The 17,161-nt window shown below is 55.2% G+C and overlaps 1 protein-coding gene across 1 annotated transcript in view; it reads right to left on the minus strand.

The window, feature by feature from the left end:
- Positions 1-9,621, minus strand: part of PTK7 (protein tyrosine kinase 7) — a 16,940-nt gene extending 7,319 nt beyond the window's left edge. Inside the window, exons 1-13 of the mRNA XM_009320228.1 lie at positions 9,594-9,621; positions 6,260-6,553; positions 5,606-5,708; positions 4,960-5,150; positions 4,091-4,238; positions 2,944-3,074; positions 2,405-2,671; positions 2,047-2,180; positions 1,492-1,627; positions 1,243-1,362; positions 921-1,070; positions 493-643; positions 6-133 (exon numbers count right to left, since the gene is read on the minus strand). Coding sequence (XP_009318503.1) covers positions 6-133; positions 493-643; positions 921-1,070; positions 1,243-1,362; positions 1,492-1,627; positions 2,047-2,180; positions 2,405-2,671; positions 2,944-3,074; positions 4,091-4,238; positions 4,960-5,150; positions 5,606-5,708; positions 6,260-6,553; positions 9,594-9,621 — 1,981 coding nt within the window. The remainder of the gene's footprint in view (positions 1-5; positions 134-492; positions 644-920; positions 1,071-1,242; positions 1,363-1,491; positions 1,628-2,046; positions 2,181-2,404; positions 2,672-2,943; positions 3,075-4,090; positions 4,239-4,959; positions 5,151-5,605; positions 5,709-6,259; positions 6,554-9,593) is intronic.
- Positions 9,622-17,161: the final 7,540 nt, after the last annotated feature.

Here is a 17,161-nt window from a genome sequence, read left to right on the forward strand (position 1 = left end):
CTTACCTACCACGTATAGGAGTGCCTCTCGGTGCTTGATGTTGCAGCTGTTGCCGGCGATACAGGTGTATTTTCCAGAGTCCTCGGTGGTGACGTCGTAAATCACCAGGGAGCCATTGGGCATGATCTGAATCCTGCCAACCACACAGAGCCCTTTGCAAGCACCAGAGGGCAGAGGCAGGCTTGGGGCACCTGCAGCCCCATCTCCCCAGGATGCCGATGCCTCAGCCCAATGTCCCCAGTGCAATCATCTTGAATCTCAGGCTGCGCAACGCTCAAGAACAAATGGTTGCAGCTCAACGGCAGCCTGGCAGGCTGTGGCAGAAAGGGTAACCCTGGGGCCAGGAGAGTCCAGGCCCTGGGACACGAAGACAACTGACTGTGTGCCCCCCAAGCTGGGAACCCGAGCCTGCACCATCAGCAGCTGCAAGCTGGGTAGGCATGGGGAGTGCCATGCTGCGCCACATTTCAGTTTGGAATGGAGGCTGCGTACCTGGGCAGGAGCTTGCCGGGGTCCAAAATCTTGTCCTTCCCTTTCCACTGGATGTGCGGCACAGGGTCCCCCTCTGCCTGGCACTGGAACATGGCTGTGTGCCCCTGGTACACCGTCGTGGGCTCTGGCTCTAGCTTGAAGGTGACGTAAACTGAAGGCAGAGAGGCCAACATGAACGCTGTCAGCTCCTGGGAATGGTGCTGAGCTCCCACAAGGGAGCAGGGCCAGCACTGGCACAGCGGCACATGCCCTCTCAGGCTGTATGCAAAGCACTGACAAACCAGACACTCAAGTGCCACGGGGCAGAGCTCAGGGTAAGGCCAGACATTTCTCTCTCTGCAGGGGCATGTCAGTTGGGTGCCACCCAGGCAAACCCACTGCAAGACCAGCACAGGAGGAAACCCACCTGCCTGCCATAGAGCCCTCACCTGCTACCACGAGCTGCACGGTGGCACGGATCTCGCCCTGCGGGCTGTTGGAGGCAATGCACGTGTAGTTCCCCGAGTCGCTCCTGCTCACCTTGTGGAAGGACAAGATGCCGGCATTGTGGCTGACGTGGGATGGCAGGCTGCTCCCATCTGCAGGACGCAAGAAGAGGGATGCAGCAGTCATGCATGGAGCACTGTGCCACATGGCGGCTTCCCAGGGAGCCGCAGCACCGCCGCTTCGCCCATGTTGGAGGTGGGCCAACGCAAAGTTCATGGGGCCCCAGGTCAGAAACAGACATATTGCATCCAAGTCCCCCTTTACCTGTTTTAGTCCACTGGATGGTGGGTTTTTCCCGGCCAGTGGCTGAGCAGGACACTGTAACCTCCTTATCAAACTCCATGCACTGCAGCGGCTGGGGCGGCGGGGTGAACTTCAGCTTCTCTGCAAGAGACAGATGGGCTGTTAGGCCCCCCCAGCCACAGGAGGCACCGGAGCCGAGGGTATCATGGCTGCACCCTGCCAGGCAAGAGCTCCCCACAAGGGGAGGATGTAGAGTGCTTGTCAGCATACCTAGCACGTGCACCCGTGCGTATCCCTCGATGCTGCCTGCTGGTGTGCTGCTCACACACTTGTACATGGTCCCATCATATACCTCCACGTTGTTGATGCGCAGTGTCCCATTCTCAGAGATCTCAAACCGTGAGTCCTGCCCAGAGGGAGGGAGGGAGCAGGGCAGAAATGACACTGTCACCAGCCCTGGGCTCAGACCTTGCTTGTAGCACTCCTGACACTACACACACCCACATCACGCCTCAGATAGACACAGCCCTGCTGAGACCCACACGGAGAACTGAAACAAGTTGCAGTGACATGTCTCTGAGGGACATCTCTCTTGTCACTGCCCCAAAAGCACAGGCTGGCTGCAAGCCAAGTGGCTAGAGACAGCCAGTTGTGCACCCATACACCAGTAGGATGGAGATGGTGCCAGGAACATGGCCAGAGCGGGGGTCACAGGGACGCTGGGCTTAGGAGCAAGGTGAGAAACAGCAGCAGCAGAGGAAGGAATTGAGCAGGTGCCCGGCAGAAGTGCCCATGAGCACCAGGGGCTTGCCCCCATCGCCTCACCTCAGAGATGGAGACGCCGTTGCGGTACCAGGTGACGGTGGGTTTCAGGGAGGCCTTGCTGAGGCAGTGCAGGTATCCCGGTTTGCTCTCCTCCAGCTGGCTGTCCTTGGGCATCTCCACCCACTTGGGTACCGCTGGGCATAGAGGCAAGGGGTTACGCAGGGCCGCTCATCACCCCTTGGCCAGCACCAGCGCAGACCAGACAGGAGTGTGCAGCCGGTTATGGGGCCCTGCAGCCCAACCATGAGAGATGTGCCTCTCTGTATCAGTGAGGTGATGCGCCATCCCACCCTAGCTCACCCCAACCACCTATCCAGCCCCTTTCTCTGCTCCCAGCCCTTCTCGGAAAGCTGCCTACTAGCCACAGTGATGCTCAGCTCCTGTTTCTTCTCTCCAGCCTTGTTGGCAGCATGGCACGTGTAGGTCCCCGCGTCTGTCTCGGTAATACTGGTGAAAACAAGCTGCTCTGCCTCTTGGTACACCCTGCCAGTAGTGGGAACTCGCTCCTGGTTCCTCTCCCACCAGACTTGGGGTGTGGGTATGCCTCGCGGGGCAGTGCAGGCCACGCGGTGCCCCTGGTTCGCCGTCAACACCTTCGGGGAGAAGGGTGCCATTTCTTCGATCTCTGAGAGGAGCAACAGACAGCAGGGCTCAAACAGGGCAGGAATACGTAGCCAACCCACCAGCACCATCACCCCCATGGGAGGCACCAGCCAAGGGAGAGAGCGCACAAGCTATGTTTGCTCCCCTCATCCAGGCAGCAAGGATAAGCCATTTCACAGATAAACCAAGCAGTTCTCCATGTACTGACCCATCGCTATACTATCACATAGCTCCAGAGTGACACTGCAACTCTGGGACCCACTGCTCACCCTGCCACCAGCCCCAGGACCTCACCTGCTAGCCGCAGAGTCGCCTTCAGCACAAGAGCTTTCCCCCTCTGCCCACGGCCAACGCACTTATAGACGCCAGTGCTGCGAGCCCTCACTTGGGTGATCAGCAGGGAGCCGTTGGTGAACACGGTGGTCCTGGGCACATGAGGAGAGGCAGGGCTCAGTGGGCATCTCTGCAGGACATGGGCCAGAGCCACAGCCCCGTGATGTCCTACATGAGCCCATGGAACCAAGAAGGAGACTTTGTGCTGAGTCAAAGCTTCCCAGTGTGGGGAGAGCAGCATACATAAACAAGGAGATGGCGGGACACATGCTTCATGGAGTAAATGAGCTAATAGAAGTCTCTCTCGGAGAAGAGCTGGCTCCCACCAAAAGATATATCACCAAACTGGGCCAGCTCTGAAAGCTGGCACAGCCAGGAAAGGGGGTAGGGGGCACAAGGTGGCGCCTGGGAGCTGCCAGGCCACTGGCCATCTGGCACCCAGATAGCACCACTTGCCTTGCACAGTCTGGCTGAGAGACATCCCAGGCTCCAGGATCACTGTCCACGGGCAGCCTGGGCTGGCAGATGTCCCCAGCTCTGGGCATTGCCCCATGTGTAGGTGTCTGGGGCTCAGAAACATTCCTGGCTCTGGGGATCACCACGTACTGGTATCTGGAGGTTCAAGACAGCCATGAGCCCAGTGATCACTGTGCAGATGTTGGGGGCTGGGAGGTGTCCCTCAGTCTGGGGATCACCACCTGTGGGCATCTGGTACTGGGACACGTCCCTGACTCCGGGAATTGTTTTAAGTGGGTGTCTGGGGATTGAGTTGTCCCTGGCTCCACAAAATCACCACACGCGGACATCTGGGGCTGGGAGACATCCCCGACTCTGGGGATCATCATGCGTGGGCATCTAGGACTGACAGCCCCATAGACTCATTTGAGGACAAACTGTTTGCTGAGTCCTGTGCAGATAAAGGCCATGCACAAGTACCAAGGCCTTGCTAAACCCAAGCCAGCCAAGCTGAGAAACCAATCCCAGTGGCCAGCCTGATGTTGAATGCTTGCCCTCGGGCACGGCCAGGGTTTGGCCTCTCTCTGTTGCTCCTGGAACACGGTGCCCCCTCTCCTCCCAGCCCTGCCCACATCACCAGGGTCCCTATTACTTGGATCTGTTGGCGATGGGGCTGTCTTCAAAGAGCCACTCCTGAGTGGGAGGGGGCACGGCTGCAAACTGGCAGTCAAACATGGCCTCTTCATTCTTGGTGACGATGAGGTCCTGCGGGACGATCACCGCTTGAGGAAAGCTCTCGTCTGCAACGGCAGAGACCACAGGAGGGTGAGAAGAGCAGAGCAGCCTGTGGTGTTCCATCACCAGTGCTCTGGGAGAAACTCAAAAAAGAGCTGGGCGCACCCTGCGAGCACACTGCGGGCCTGAAGGAGGCAGACATGCCAGCACAGCTGTAATTATGCAGCCAGAGCCCAGGACTGCATGCAGTAGCTGCTCTGGGGAAAGCCCCTTCTGCTTCCAGCAAGGCCCTGAGTACCCTGGGTTCCTAGCAAACAGATCAAACCTGTCACTGGACTGCAAATTCCCTTGTCCAATTCCAAGTACCTCTCTAAGGTCAACATCTCCTGCCCTCCCTGGGCCTTGCCTCCAAAGGCCACCGGGGCGTCTCACCCACGCGGCACCATGGTGGCACTGGTATTAGCAAAACCAGCAGCACCTACAGCCTCCAGAGTCCAAACCTTGTTGAAGGAGGGAGGACCCTGGTGCTCCACCAGAACCAGAGATGACAGCATAGAACTGCTCCAGAAAGATGCAGGGGCAAATTAACACCTGTAGACAGGGTAGGATTCAAACCTGGCCAGGTGTGTCAGGCCTGTCTCTGGCCAGAGGCTTCGCACAGAGAAAGTCACACCAGCCTGACACTTCCCCTGCAGCCTGGCTCCCACCCTGCAGCAGAGGGGAGGCCATTAGCAGAGCAGTAAAACAGCTGAGCCCCCAACCCTGAGCAGCCGGGACACAACTCACCGATGATATTCAGTGTGAAGTTGTTCTGGCTGCAGATGAAGCCAACAGCACTGCGGGCACAGCAGTAGTAGAGACCGTTGTCGTCGGGGCTGGCACTCTGCAGGGTCAGCGTTCGCTCCTTGTTGCTGACAGAATAGGTGCTGCGGCCATCGGGGAGGGGGGTACCATCCCGAAACCACTGCCATGTGGGGCTGCAAGACAGGGACGAGAGGGTGACCGGGTGCAGGGCACCCACAGGGCTCCCCAGAGAGCACGTGTAAAGAGGAGACAGCCCAGAGATGGCCCATTTCCCTGGCTCTCCATCCCCGCTGCTGGCCCCGACACAGACATGAAGCCATGAGACATGCAGCCAAGTGGACGGGACATGACTGGAAAGCAACGGAGAGTGACCGCAGCACACCAAGCAGCTCAGTGACTGGACTGTGACAGCCCGTCCTTACTGTGCTCCTCGCTACGTGGCTCTGAGGAAGCCATTTGCCTTCTCCCCCGGTGCTCAGTCACAGGCTCAATCCTGCCTTTCGCCTTCCCTAGACTCTACTGAATCCTCGCAGGAGAGAGGAAAGAGAGACAGAGAGAGGGGAAGAGCACGCAGCGAAGGTGCGGGGGGACCCCTGGCAGGGTCCACTCCTTGGAAGGCAACCCTTACCGCGGGTGGCCGTCGATGTGACACCGCAGCACCACTGTGGAGGAGGGCTGGATCTCAGCTACGCTGGCCGGCTGCTTCAGCACCACACTTCCTGTCTCAATCCCTGTGGGATCAAAGAATATCAACACAGCTAGCTCTCCAAACCTACAGAGCCCAGGTGGATGCTGATTCAGTAATAGCCAGAGCAGGCAGCAAGGGCACAAGCACGCTTAGACACATAAGCCCTCAAGCCAGCATGGAGTAAAGGGACACCCACCCTGCAAATGTCCCACTTTGCCCTCTGTAGCTGTTCTCTGAGGGATAAGAGGGGTTCTGAAAGGATCTGCAGGGCTCAGGACACACGGTGCAGTAACATCCCCATTTCATATACACAAATGGGGAAGAAGGCAGGAGAAAGCATCTCTGACAGCCTTGGGGACATCAGAAGGTACAAGTAGCTTAGAGGGCATGAAGGACGTGGTAGCCGGAGAGGAATCCTACTTGCACAGTTCCTGCCATCCGATCCCTTTCTGACCACCACCCCCACATGCTTTAGCAGGCAGCCTGACAAAGCTGTTTCCAGTCTCAGGCCCTCTCAAGAGAGTGCTTTGCCCTGTCCACGGTAGGCAGCACCAGGCTGCGGCGTGTGCCTGGCTGCCATCGCCTCACACTCACACTTGATGTTGAAAGATGCATTGGCTGTACGGGCCTCCTCCCCAGTGAGCAAGTTCCTTGCTACACACTGGAAGTCCCCAGCATCCCGGTGCCGATCAACAGCAGCAAACTGGAGGTTGCTGCCTTCCTTGAAGCGCTGCTCCGTGTCCTGAACGGGGAGCCCATTCTGCAGCCATTCAAACTCCACATCTGCTGGCTTCTCCACCTCGCAGCGGAGGATGGCGCTGCGGCCGTGCAGGGCGTCCTGGGAGTACGGCTCCTTGGTGAAAAGGATCATTGCCCGCGTCCCCACAGCTACAAGACAGAAAAAGGAGGGCACGTTTAGAGCATGGGGATGGGGAGAAGGGAGTAGGTTGGCATGCGCTGCTCTCAAGGGTCTCCAGACAGCCGAAACCACTGTGTTAGGAGAAACGTACCCTAAAGCATGTCTGCCAAAAACAATCCCCGATGGAGGAGTTTAGACAGATCTGTACTCAGATTCCAGCACAGCCGCTTTAAGGCTGTCTCTCCAGCAATCACTGAGACAAGGCTGCCTGAGCTTGCCACAAGCCAAGAGCCCTATGCTCCCTGGGGCCAGCGGTGTTAGGAGGGAGCTCCTGCGACCCTCTGCTGAGTGCTGCACTTCCAGCATGAACAGAGAGGGTGTCTCGCAGTGTATGAGCCAGGAAGCCAGTCACCAAAACGCTGGAGAGCAAGCAGCTCCCTGGGCAGTTCAGATGTTTCTTTGAGCTCCTCTTGTCCTGTTTTCTGGGATGTCCCCTAAGTGCCAGCCATGCATCAAGATTGCCCCAGATCAGAAACACCCATAGACTGTTTCTAGGCTTTCCTCAAAGCTTCTCTCCTTGGGATCATGTCTCCGTCTCACCTCCACATCCTCAGAAATCACCCAGAAAAAAAACTGGTCTGGAACAAGGATTGCCCATGGGAATAAACACAGCAGCTGCTGGAGCACAGCACAAGAGGATGCAGCAGCGACACCCCAAGCTTGTGCTGGGGACTCAGCCCACTTTCAAGTAGGAGCAGAGACAAGAAGTTGCAATGGTTTACCCCAGGGTCTGATAGCGGCCGTGGGGTGGCTCTGGAGTGCTGGAAGCATCTCTCTGCAGTGGTGGAAAAGCCGAAGAATCCTCCTCCACACATTAACCCCCACCCAAGAGCTCAGGGTCCCAAGGGACAGAGCTGCCAGCGCTTCCCTAGGCATTGTCTGACATGGCTGCCGAGGGACAGTGCTAGCATATTCCAAAATCTGACTGCTGCCTGGCCGCAGTCAGCCATGCAGGCGCTCTGCTCCAGTTACCAGCTGGCCGCAGAAAGGAAAGCAGACAAAGGGCAATTCAGCACACGCCGATTGCTGTTGAACTCTGTTCCCAGCACCATGCTCTGCAGGAAAAGGGGCCAAGCCAGGCAGATTTCAAGCATCTTAGAAGCAATCTCTCATGAAGGCAAACAAGAAAGTGGTCAAAACGGTGCGTTCCCACCACTGCAAGGAAAACGGCTTCAGAAAGTGGTTGCCTGGATGAGTTACATGAACAGGATCCACGCTCAGATGAAGAGCAGTTCCTCTTTGGAGGCTTGGCCACATCCTCCTGCCTGGTGTTTGTATAAAAGCCTGCTAAAGGGGCACAATTTGACAGGACAGCTCAGTCACCCAGCGCTAAGGGTAAGCAATCCTATTCTGAAAGGGATGTTCTGAAGGGGGCATCTAGATCATCACATTCCAGAAAGCCTCAAGAGCTCTTTCTATGCTGGAAAGCCTTTGGAGCCTGCCGCATAGTGCGAGCACCAAGCAAACTCTCTCCCACCGGCAGCCGCTCATGGGCACCCCAGCGCCAGCCACACATTTCCAGCACAGCTATCCTGAGCTCTCCCGCTCACAGTGACAGCGAGGCGTAGACACAGGTGCTCATCCAGCACTGCTGCTCCCCAGGATGAGGCTCCAGGCTCCCAGCTCCAAGCACACGTCAGCCAGGAGCAGGGCCTGCGTCTGCTAACACCCTTTCCCCATAGTCCAGGCAGAGAGAGTAACAAAGTCCTCCCATTGCGAAAACCACAGAAGCCTCTTCCCAAAGACACTTGGGCAGAGGAGACAGTAGTCCAGAGCCCAGAGGTCTTTCCTGCCTGCAGCCTTTGCAAGATGGGACTGTGGGTTCAATTCTAATTTTCAGCCACCCCAAAGAAGTCACCGGGAAGGGGGCAGCAAGGAATTGGGAGGTCACAGGAACAGCAGCGCACAATGACATACCACAGGGTCTAGGATGTGGACCTCGTTGCAGCCTGGCTTTCTACCTTCAGCACCCAGTTGTGCCACTGACCTTGGTGTGCAGGCAACATTGCCAGGGGACTATCCCCAGACAGGTTAAGTCCCACAGCTCCTGGGTGGACATCACTTGTGAACTGCACTCTCAGCATTTAAGGCCACCAGGAGCAGCCACAGACTGACCCCTGTGGCCTGAATGACGGAGCTGCAGACAGTGCCCGAAGTCTTATCTCCTGGGTCTCTCGTGTTGAGCTAAGCCCCATCAGCATACTGTGCTCCAATGGTTAGCATGTCCAGTGAAGTTTCCTTCGTCAGCTACCGTGCACCTCCCCAAAAGGTAGGAACTATCCATCAGTCTTGTGACAGTTGTCTCATGAACACCACAAGATGAACACATGCCCCAAGGCAACACAATGTGTGTGAACATGTATTCTTACATAGGTACATACATCTAGTTCCCCGCACGTCAGATCCGTCTCACCAAGAACACTCAGCAGGGTAGCAACCACCCGACCCCACGCAAACACAGCTATGCGCTCGATAGCACAACAGCTCCAGAGTATCAGGAGCTGAGCTCCTGCCAAAACAGGCTGCTGGGACAGACAGACAGGAGCAGAGGGGAACAGGACAGTCAAATCCACTCAGGTTTGAACCTACAGGAGCTGGGTCTGTCCTTTTCCACAGATATGTTTCAGGGCACCAAGGCACATGGCCATCAAACCACACCTGTATGGTACAAAACACGTGCAAGGCAGCAGTGCGCATTAGGAGAGCTCATGAAGGAGATGGATCAGTTCTCCTCTTGGGGTCTCAGCATCCCAAAACCTTTCACAGTCTACTAGTCATGCTAGTGCTGGAGTTAGTGATGAGGTACCTCTCTGAAGATGTAGGCCATCAGGGTACTAAGATATTTTAGATCAGATGTGCTTCTAGCATTAAATTGTCCGCATTAGCTGTACAACACTAAACAGCAGCAGAACTGCTTTCACCCCATCACTGCCAGCACAACTGCATTTCACTCAGCGCTGGTCAGCTGAGAGCTTCAGCAGCCTCATCACATGCATCCTGCTGCCTCACCATCCCCCATGTCCAGGCAGGAGGACATGGCTCTGTGGACAGGGGACACGATGAAGGCTTGGCACAAGCTCCATATGGGAAGCAGGGATTTTACAAGGTGTCAGGAAACACTGCGATCCAGCCCCCCGGTGAAACAGGAGAAACTATTTATGTCCTTATCTTCCATCATGGGAAACAGACACAACCATTTCAGCTCAAGCGAGATCCCTGTGATGAACGTCTCATGAGCACAAATGCCAAAGCAAACTGGGATAAATAAGTGTTAAAGTGTAGTAAGAGCCATAAACTTGTGTTTTGTTTTGACAATAGTATCCAAGGTGCCATGGATGGACTGGCTGCACATGCTGGAAACCACTGTCTCAACTATATATCAGATTTGGGCTGCAAGGAAAGACTGGTAGCAGCTAGATGTGGTCTAGACGTTTTGGGGTGGAAGACATCAGAAGCCCAGAGCTGGATGCAGCTTTTCACAGTACTCTAAATCCAGAGCACCAGGGACCCAGTGTTCGGAGATGGGAAGTGCTTGCACTTGCCCATGGAAGTTGTACAGCCCTGGTCCAGGAAATGGCTGCAGTCAGCAGGGTTCACGCATCCCCTCCACCTCATCTGGGCTTTTGGGACAGAGGCTCAAGAAAGCTGTCCAAGCAAAGGGCTATCTGTGTGGGATGCCATTATGCCAGAGTTTGGGTAAAACCTGTATAAAGCCAACAGAGATCACCACCTGTACTGAATGAAGAAGAAAATGCCTCTGCTTGTTCCACTCACCCAGCTAGAGGACCTCCCAGCACCACTGTGTGGCAGAGCCATAGTCATGGCACGGCTTAGCCCTTGGAGGCTGCCAGAACTGCCTGAGCTGGCAGATGAGAGAGCTTTTGCAGCACCTGGTGGAGAGCAAAGGCGACACCCGCTCAGTCTGACTGGACACCTTCACAACAGCATGTTTCTGCTGTGGTTTCATGAGCTAATCTGGGCTGGTCCGCATTGCTAGGAGCTGCTGAAAGAAGCAGAATGACTCCTTCTCTTCCCTTAGCGAGAGTCACCCCAAAAAATACCCAGCAACACCAAGTTTGTTGGAAGTCAGCTTAGCAAGCCCAAGCCCGTGCAGAGCTCTCCCCTAGTAACACAGCTGGGCAAGCCACAGTCCCACAAAGCCAACGCCAAGCAGCAATCCCAAATGTGCGCGCTGGCAAACACCGGCTCTCTGCATGTGTATGTGACACAAGCCACCCCTGGCTGGGAGAAAAAGAAACCCTCAACACATGTTTCTGGCCTAAAACCATTTCAACTGTGGCTACAGAAAGCTTTTCAGGAAAGCTTCAGCCAGACTAGATAAACACATTTGAAATGCAGCACACTTTAAAACACCCAGTGGTGTTTTACCCAAAGGACATTTAATTGAAATGCAAAATCCTCCTGTTGAGGTAATAGATGAAGGTTAAGTGAATTGTGTAGAGAAGTCGCACTGGTCCCTACAGGTCCCCAGGGTATCATTCCCACACACCACAGAGCAAATCATCTGCAGGGAGGGAACAGGCACCAGCAGGACGCACAAGGACGGAGAGAAGAGAAGGCTCAGATCACATCCCTGCTCTGACAGCATACTTACGGCAAAGATCTGAATGCAGGAACACAGCATGCTTCATGCAGAGGTATCCCACTGCTCAAAATGAATTTCATTTATTTAAGGAGGCAAATAGCAGCTTCCCAGGAAAAACTCTCACACTAACACCTGCATTGTCAGCCTGAATTTCTACCAAGTGTATCTCAGTTCACTTTTTGGGCTTGGGATGTCCCCAGGACTCGGCCGTTACAGCCTCCTCCCAAGGCCATAGTGGGCTGAGCATGTACAGAGCATTTCAGGGTGACAAATAAAACCAGCAAAGCCGTATCCAGGACAGACTTTGTAAGCGACCCTATGAAGTTAGTCACTGCTGCCTGAAGCTCTGCAGAGCGAGTTTTCAGTCCTCTGAGCTTGCCAGGGAGCAAAGGGCTCTCCACACGTCTGGCAAAGGAGACCCAGCCCCACAGTAGCCAACCCCCTCGAATGCTGCCACAGCATTACTGCAGCAATTTGGCAGCAGACTGCAGCACAGCCTGGGAATGGCTTTGGTTTGGGGCCATTCTCCAGAGCTAGAAAAGTGAGAGACATCAGAGTTGCTGTTTTCATCAGCCAGAGCTGTAAGAAAATGCACCAAAATTGTAATGAGGATCTGAAGGAGCCATGGTAGAACTGGGGGCTAGCACTGGGAAATTGGGGCTGAAGTTTTGGGGGATCCCACATCCCTGTTCCCACATGGGCAGCACCAGGTTTGGTACATCCCAGGCACAGAGACATTGTAGGGCTCTTGGGGAAGGAGGTGGCAGCAAACTACCCAGCCATGTGTCTCAGTGCTCACCTCCGAGGCTGGACACTGTCCTCCTGCGCTGTGCTGTGGCGATAGCCGGGCAACAGGCAACAAACCTCACGGACTGCAGACCCTGTGGGGTGCTGGGCTTTGTAATCACGGAGACACAGCCAGAAAATGCATGGGGTGGCACGACTCGCCCCCAGAGGATCAGCCATCTCTAAGGCTATATTTAGAGCTGCAGCCAACAAGAGGATCTGTGGCCCTGGCGCAGCCTGGCAGTGAAAGCGCCCAGCCCACTTTCTGCACCATACCAAGAAGCCTGAGAGCACCATGGATGCTGTCTGGTTAGTCCCTGCCATGGCAGCAAGCCCAAACCTTCACACTCATCCTTCAGGCTGCAAGGGCACGGGGCAGCATTAAAAGCCAGGCCTCGACCCGAGCCGGGTTTTCCATCCGTTGCTTAACGCATCAGCACCAGTCCCACACGAGCACTCGCCTGGGGACACTCCAGTAGCCCAACCCCATCTGGGTGCTGCAGAGCAACCGTGGAAGCTGGCGAGACCAGGCAGCACATCTCCTGCCCCGCTTGCCAGGCCAAGTCGCCTACATCTTGAAGCAATCTGAAAATCATTGTCTCCTTGCCTAACGACATCGCTTGGGAATGCAGCCTCAACCACAAGGCCTTCAGCTGCTGCACAGCCCCCGATCCCTGCTGTCTCTGCAGCCGTCTCACTCACCTACAGCCATACTGAGGAAGCAACAGGCAAGTCGGCCGGCGGCGGCGTATGCCGCAGCATGGCAGCCCCCTGCCTGCCCAGGGCACTTGCACCGAGCAGCAGCTGTGGAGGAAAGAAAGCCAGCACAGATCTCAGCAGGCAACGGCCAGCCTCGGCAGGCATTTGCCATGGCTGCTGTGCTAGCAGAGCCAGAAGCACCGTGCAGTGCTCCACATCCCCAGCCCCATGGGATAGCCATGCTCCCCTCAACCCCAAGCCACCCACCCCCAGGCATGCCAAGTGCCCAGCTCCTGGGCACCTCCTCACCAAGCTAAAAGAGCTCTGGACAGAGGACAGAAAGGGAAAAGGAGAGGATCCATTTCACTGTGTACCCAAAAAAGCCTAGGTTACCAACCTCTTGAGACACCACAGCTGATGCAAGGATATGAGTAATCCCAAAGCTGCTTGCAACCAAACAAGGAATTAAAAGCATGGGAATGGGATTTGGGAGAGGGCTTTGTGCAATTTCAAGGTTTCCTGGTTTGGAAAGCAAGCCCAGCACTGTGGGGCTTCTGCAGCTTGTAGCCTAGCCCCACTCTCCAGCCAGGCCCCAGGAGCGTTGCTCTGCAGACTTGCTTCCAGGGGCACTTCAGCGAAGTTCACCCTGGCTCAGCTCAGCCAGATGTGCAAGCCGGCTTCTTTAATGCTCTGCATCTGGAACAGCAGATTAGAAGAGCTGCAGCTCATCTGCAGCGCCCAGGGCAGCAAAGCTCAGAGCACCCAAGCTGCATCCTTCCTCCCCAAAGGGGACCCATCCTACTCCTCTCCTCCCATGCCAGCAGGAGGCCTTGGACCTGCCCCAGCTGGCTTACAGGAAACAAATAAAATGAAGACCCACAGGTACCAGGATTCAACGGAAGGAGCTAGCTGCAAAAACTGGCACAGCCAGCTCCCCCAAGGAGTTCTTCTGGCAGAGGACGTGGCTGGCCAGCATCTGTTCCGGTCTCTCAAAGCAGAGAGGACCTCAAATGCTCCCATGCCAGAGCAGGGGAGCTCACAGCTGTCCCAGCTCCACTGTGGAGCCCTGGGGAGCTCCCTGGGGATGCACAACTAGCTTGCAAGTCTCAGCCTTGAGGTGGGAGCTGGACGTATTTACATGACCAGCTCAGCACCTAACTAGACAGAGAGCTTGGTACCACACTGCTAAACATTTGTTCCCTGTCTGTTTTTTCTTTAATGGTTAGCAAAGATGCCATGTTCCCTAGGAAGGCCCTGCTGCAGTACACAGGCGGGGAGCCCGCTCTCCCTGGCTCCCCAAACCTGCAGGGCCCTTTGCAATGCCCAAGGGGCAAGGAGCACAGCAGCTCACCTGGGGAAGGCCCTGGGTACCTTGCAGCAACCACACAATGCACTTTCCTGTAGAGAGGAGGCCGAGGATACAGCTGTGAGAGAGGAAGGTGACCTGGCCAGAGATGCCCTAGCCCCCACCGCTAACTTGAGGTGGCAGCGGGAGTAGCCCAAGTCCATCCCCAGGCTGCAGCCCTTCAGCCTCAGACTGAAAGAGCAGGATTAAGAGACACTTTCACCACTTTCTACCAAGCGACCAACTCTGGATGTGTCAGCTAATTAACAAACCTCAGCAAAACAAGGTGTCAGAGATAGCTTTTTGCCACCTGGGATCCATTGCTGATGTATCACCACCATATCCACACTATGACCTTTATGTTTCTGCCACTGCATTGCTCAGACCACTGAGGAAACAAAGCCTCTGCAATCAACCCAGCAGCAACACAGGCTATTCTTCTTCAGTGAGGAATCACTAAGGGAAAAGGAAGGTTTGGATAAGCTAACGCACTCTGGACTCAGCACTCTGCAGCACTTGCTCCCAGCTCCGCAGACCTGTAACAAGGCAAAGAAGACACAGGCAGAGCATTGCTTTGAAGCTGCCATTGTGTCCCTCAGCAGCATGCTTAGCTGCTGCTAACCCCAAGCAAAACCAACAACCCAGGCCACAGCTATGAAGACCACCCTGCAAGCCCAGGGGCATAGCTAAGGGCAGCCCTTGAAGGAAAAGAGCATCAAACCTCAGCAGAAGGGACTGAGAAGCTCACACTCAGGTCCATGTCCAAAGGAGCTCAACATGGGATGGACACAGACAGCCCCAAACACAGGACTGATTTATCACCATGTTCTCTGGTAAAGACATTGGGCCAAAGCAGAAGGCTGGTGGCAAAGGCAACCATAGGCATATTTTCTGAAAAGACCATGACCTGTGCTCCATCCCAAGGCCACAAAAGGCACAGTGGAGATCGTGTTAGGGTTTGGGGTCCTGGACTCTCACAGGTTTCAATAACACATTCCCAGAAAGCATTATCAAACAGGTCTTGTCTTTAGGAGCAATTTATTAAACATCATTGTCTGCAGGCAGCAATTCCTTCTGTTGCCAAGTCCTCGGGAATGGCTCCAAAGCTGGGGCTTTGCTTTTAGCCACTCTTGGATCAAAGAGCAACAGACTCTGGGTTCCAGCCCCGGCTTGCTTCCAAAGGCTGGGCAATCAAATCACCGGGCTGGAGCATCCCGCGCTTGCTGGTCCAGAGGAAGCACTGAGCCCCCTGTGAGAACAAGGCTCCACTCACTGCAGGCAGGTTTAACTCCTCACGTGCTGGGTGCACACTCCTCACCAGCAGCTTAGCCCATGCAGGCTTGGTAGCCGTTCCTACAAGGGAGCATTGTTCCAGACACTGAAGCGCTGCTAATGCTCAGGACTGCAACTCTCACCTGACAGCCTTTCCTTCCTGCTGCAGCCAGGAACAGCATGCACAGCCCCACTGTCCCTATGACGTCTGGGCCCCAATGGGCTCCACACACCCCTCCTTTTCTCTTCTCTTCCCCATCCACAATCATCATCCCAAGCTGTCAGCAGCACTTCTTTGCTTGCTTGCAGTGCCCAGGCTCCTTTCAACCTAGCCTCCGCTGCAAACAGCCACGTCTGCAGGGAAGCAAGCCAGCCCTCCCCAGGCCAGGGAAGCCACAAATCGCAGCACGCAGTAAAAGCGCTGCCCTGGCCTCTCGTCCTGCCCTCTCTGCTGTCACTGGACCAGCCAAGCACTTAGTACCCTTGATCCCACCTCCTGCTCCCCATCCACTGCAGCCCAGAGGATGGAGGCTGCCACAGAGCAAGTAACGCATGCCAGCATCTGCTCTTTGTCCTCACGAGGCTCTCGGTGAGCACAGGGCCCCCATACAGACCTCCCATTCATGGCTTGAGCAAGCCATGTGTTTCCTGGCACAGTTCATTATGAACATGCTCCTATAAAAGCTGATTTTTGGCATGCCAGGACTGGGAACAACACATGGGTCAGCTTTTCCTCCCCTCCTGGTCACAAACACAGAGCCAGCAGGCTCATCTGCGCCAGCTGAAGCTATAGAAGCAGGCAAGAAAAATCATGAATGCTTAATAACACAAGCACCCCCCTGCCTCGCAGGTCGGTCCCTATAGCCACATAAAGCAGCTGCTCAGAGCACGCCTGCTCCGCACACAGCCTATTCCACTGCTTAGCAGATACCGCGGAAACAGCAGCCAAGCCAAACACCCAGAGAGATTTGCATCTCCAAATGATTTCCAGCCAGCATGTTCCTCTGTGCAAGAGGTTCCAGTTGAGAAAGCCTCTCAGACGGGTAGAGTTGCAATAAACCACTCTCTCCCACCAGGCCAGATGGAAATGGTTTGATGCAGGCAAGGAGCTCTGAACACGGCAGGCTTGGTCTGATCAAGCCCAACATCTGGAAAGTCTTTGGGCACCCATCACATAAGCCTTTTAAAAACTACGTCATTTCCCATTCCAGTTAAAGTAAAAACAAAAACTCACTCTGCACCCAGGAAAAAAAATCATCCCTATTTGAGTCCACAGCACAACTGGATAGGTACAAAACAGCATTTCCAAGAAATGCTCAGCTAGAGTGGTTTTGGCTTCATGAGCTGGGAGGAACTGCACCAGTACCTAGGAGCTCCAGGTCTGGGGTAAACACAGCATGGTCATACTGCGGTGGATCAAGACAATGAGGGACTTGGAACACCATCTATTTGCTCTCACAGTTGTACCACACACCTGGATCCAACAGCCCTGCTCTGAGAGCGTGGGTCTGCTCAGACAACCACCGACCCTTTCCCTTTCGTGGTGGTTTGCTCCAGACTTCCAGGAGACGTGATGCCTACACACCACCACTTCACGCCAGTTATCACACCACCGCAGAGACCACGCGTCTAGTTTTTCTCTGCATGCTCCATGGAGGGCCATGTCGAATCAGCCTGTAGCCATTTGCATCCACGAGCAAAGTTTCAGTTGCAGAGCACCCAGATATGCAACCTTCCAGGTGCGATTTACTGATCCAGAGGAGAAGCAATGCAGGATGGAAGTAGGCACAGAGGTATCCCCATCCTGTAACAGCTGGGAGCATCTGCTCATCCCACAGTACTTGGCTGTTTCGCTTGGGTCCCAAATGG

Source organism: Pygoscelis adeliae, unplaced genomic scaffold (assembly GCF_000699105.1).
Source record: "Pygoscelis adeliae isolate BGI_AS28 unplaced genomic scaffold, ASM69910v1 Scaffold673, whole genome shotgun sequence".
In the NCBI taxonomy this organism is placed as follows: Eukaryota; Metazoa; Chordata; class Aves; order Sphenisciformes; family Spheniscidae; genus Pygoscelis; species Pygoscelis adeliae.